The sequence below is a fragment of the Pongo pygmaeus genome, chromosome 15, assembly GCF_028885625.2.
Source record: "Pongo pygmaeus isolate AG05252 chromosome 15, NHGRI_mPonPyg2-v2.0_pri, whole genome shotgun sequence".
In the NCBI taxonomy this organism is placed as follows: Eukaryota; Metazoa; Chordata; class Mammalia; order Primates; family Hominidae; genus Pongo; species Pongo pygmaeus.
This window is the reverse complement of record NC_072388.2, coordinates 17,739,594-17,742,061: the sequence shown is the minus strand read 5'-3', so window position 1 is coordinate 17,742,061 and position 2,468 is coordinate 17,739,594. Positions and strand designations below refer to the sequence as shown.

Here is a 2,468-nt window from a genome sequence, read left to right as displayed (position 1 = left end):
CTGGGTACCTCTTCTTGGGAAGCCTCTACAACAGAATACTAACAGCTTCCATCACCCCAGCACTCCTGGACTTCCTTTGTCTCACACATAAACTTTGTTAAGAGCATATGTTCGTTAGAGTGATGCCTGACTACATTTCTAAAACTTGGGCACTGTGGAACACAGTTCTGAGGTAAATACTACTACATAGGTAGTTGTTACTGTTCTAAGGCTTTGTTATAACAGAACAAAGAAATTCACACTACCTCAGAAGAGGATCTGATGAGACATCAGAAGGAACTTCCTAACACTAGGAATCATTAAATGCTGGAGGAACGGAACACAAAGAGATATATCTTCTTTCATTTGAATAGATTAAAAAGTGGAAAAAATTGAATAAATTAAGAGTACTTAGAGGCATAAAGATAGAAAAGTTGATCTTTCAATTAATTCTTGTTATCATTTGTGGCCAGTAAATTCTACTGAGTTCTTGAGTCCTCTCGATTATGGTCAAAAGGCATAGGTGGCTTTCTAGAGTGCCACCTATGCTTTTAAATTGTAATCAAGAGTGATCCATTATAATCTTTATGCTATCTTCTCTTTTATACCAAAGACATCAAAATGGTTTTTACACATGTACAAGATGAGTTGAGAGTCTTGCAAGAAAGAGTATGTTTTTCAAATCACCTCTTCTGCTCATTCTTTAACAAGGCAATGGAATGCCACATGGTTTTATCGTCAGCTTCTTCATAGCTGTCTTCATATCAGTATTTCTGAGTGTGTAGATGAGGGGGTTCAACATAGGTGTAATCACCGTGTAAAACAAGGAGAATATCTTATCCACAGAGAAGCTGCAGAAAGGCCTCAGATAGATGAATACGCATGGCACGAAGATCAGGCTGACCACTGTCAGATGAAAAGCACAGGTAGAGAGGGCCTTGTTCTGGCCCTGGAAGAAGTGTGTTCTCAGGGTGATCAGGATGATAGCATAAGAGAATAGTAAGACCAAGAAGCAGACAAGAGACAGCAGACCACTGTTGGCTATCATCAGCACCTCTACCACATAGGTGTCCATGCAGGCCAGCTTGATGACCTGTGGGACATCACAGTAGAAGTTGTCCACTTCATTGGGGCCACAGAAAGGCAGCTGGATGACTAGTATGACCTGCATGATAGAGTGGATAAAACCCCCACACCAGCAGGCAAGAACCAACCAAAGGCATAGCTGGGGGTTCATGACTGTAAGGTAACACAAAGGGTTACAGATGGCAACATACCTGTCATAGGCCATGACTGTCAGCAGAAACATCTCACTGGCTCCTAGAAAGTGGAGGAAGTAGATCTGGGCCAGGCATCCTGAAAAAGAGATGCTCTTGCCCTGCTGTAGGAAATCCCCTAACATCTTTGGCACAGTAACACAGCTCAGGCTTAGGTCAATGAAAGAGAGATGACCTAAAAAATAATACATAGGAGGTTGGAGCAGGTGAGCATGGGCTTGCACTGTTACCACTATCAAGAGGTTTCCCAGGATGATAGCAATGTAAAAAAACAAAAATAGTAAGAAGAGAAATAGCTGCAGCTCCCAAGAAGATGATAGGCCCAGAAGAACAAATTCTGTCACGTTAGAATCTTGTTCTTTTTTCATCAAGCCAAGAATATCAAGTGACCTAGAGAAAGAAGAATTAAATCAGAACAAGGGAGATTTAAGGTAGATATATATATTTACACTATATATATATATATATAGTATATAATATATAAATTACATAAAAATTATTTTAGCAAGTTCTATGAGGTAGTATAGGCAGTACACTCATATTGATAGAACGAGGAATTTTGTTCATTTCTTCCAACTCTTTATTCCTGTAGTACTTTTAAATTGCATTCACAATAAACTAGAAAGAAACACAATGACCTGGACATGAGGTGATAAGTGCTAATCTTTCCATTTCTTTTAATAGACAGAATAATGTCCTCTAAGGACAAAAGTTCTGGAATGGAGTATCTAGATCGAATGCCTAGCTCCACCATTATCAATGGAGTACTCTCAGGCAAGGAAATAAACCTCTCTGAATTTTATTCTTTGGTTATTCAATTTAATGCAGAGTTAATGGTATCTCCCAAGATTGTTTTGAGAATCAAATGTAATGCCTATGTGCACCATAAAAAAAAAACTAGGTCTCTCAAGATGAGGAAATATCTTACTCCTCTTATCCACAACACAATACTTACTGCATAGCAGAAGCTCAATAATTTATCAAATCAAAGGAAGAATGTTTTGTAAACAACAAATTGCTATGTTGTACAAAGGTTAGTAGTTACTATGAATAAATATATTAGGAAATAAATCATTTAGGAAGGATTGAAAAAGAGCTCATATTTTTTGTCTTTACTATCCCAGGTCACAGAAATTGGGAAGTTTGTAAAAATGAGGTGAGAAGAATTAGTCTCAATCTTTAAGATTTAGGGAAGCATCAGACTCTGGATGA

General features: G+C 38.0%; 1 protein-coding gene across 1 annotated transcript; it reads right to left on the bottom strand.

Annotated features, from left to right (window-relative positions):
• Positions 1-682: 682 nt before the first annotated feature.
• Positions 683-1,624, bottom strand: LOC134738117 (olfactory receptor 4Q3). The gene has a single exon (XM_063651355.1). It carries the CDS (start codon positions 1,622-1,624, stop codon positions 683-685), a length of 942 nt encoding a protein of 313 aa, XP_063507425.1.
• Between the last annotated feature and the right edge of the window lie 844 nt (positions 1,625-2,468).

Bases quoted from the DNA above. Each gene is read 5' to 3' on its own strand.
- LOC134738117 (XM_063651355.1), bottom strand. From the start codon at position 1,624: ATGAAAAAAGAACAAGATTCTAACGTGACAGAATTTGTTCTTCTGGGC.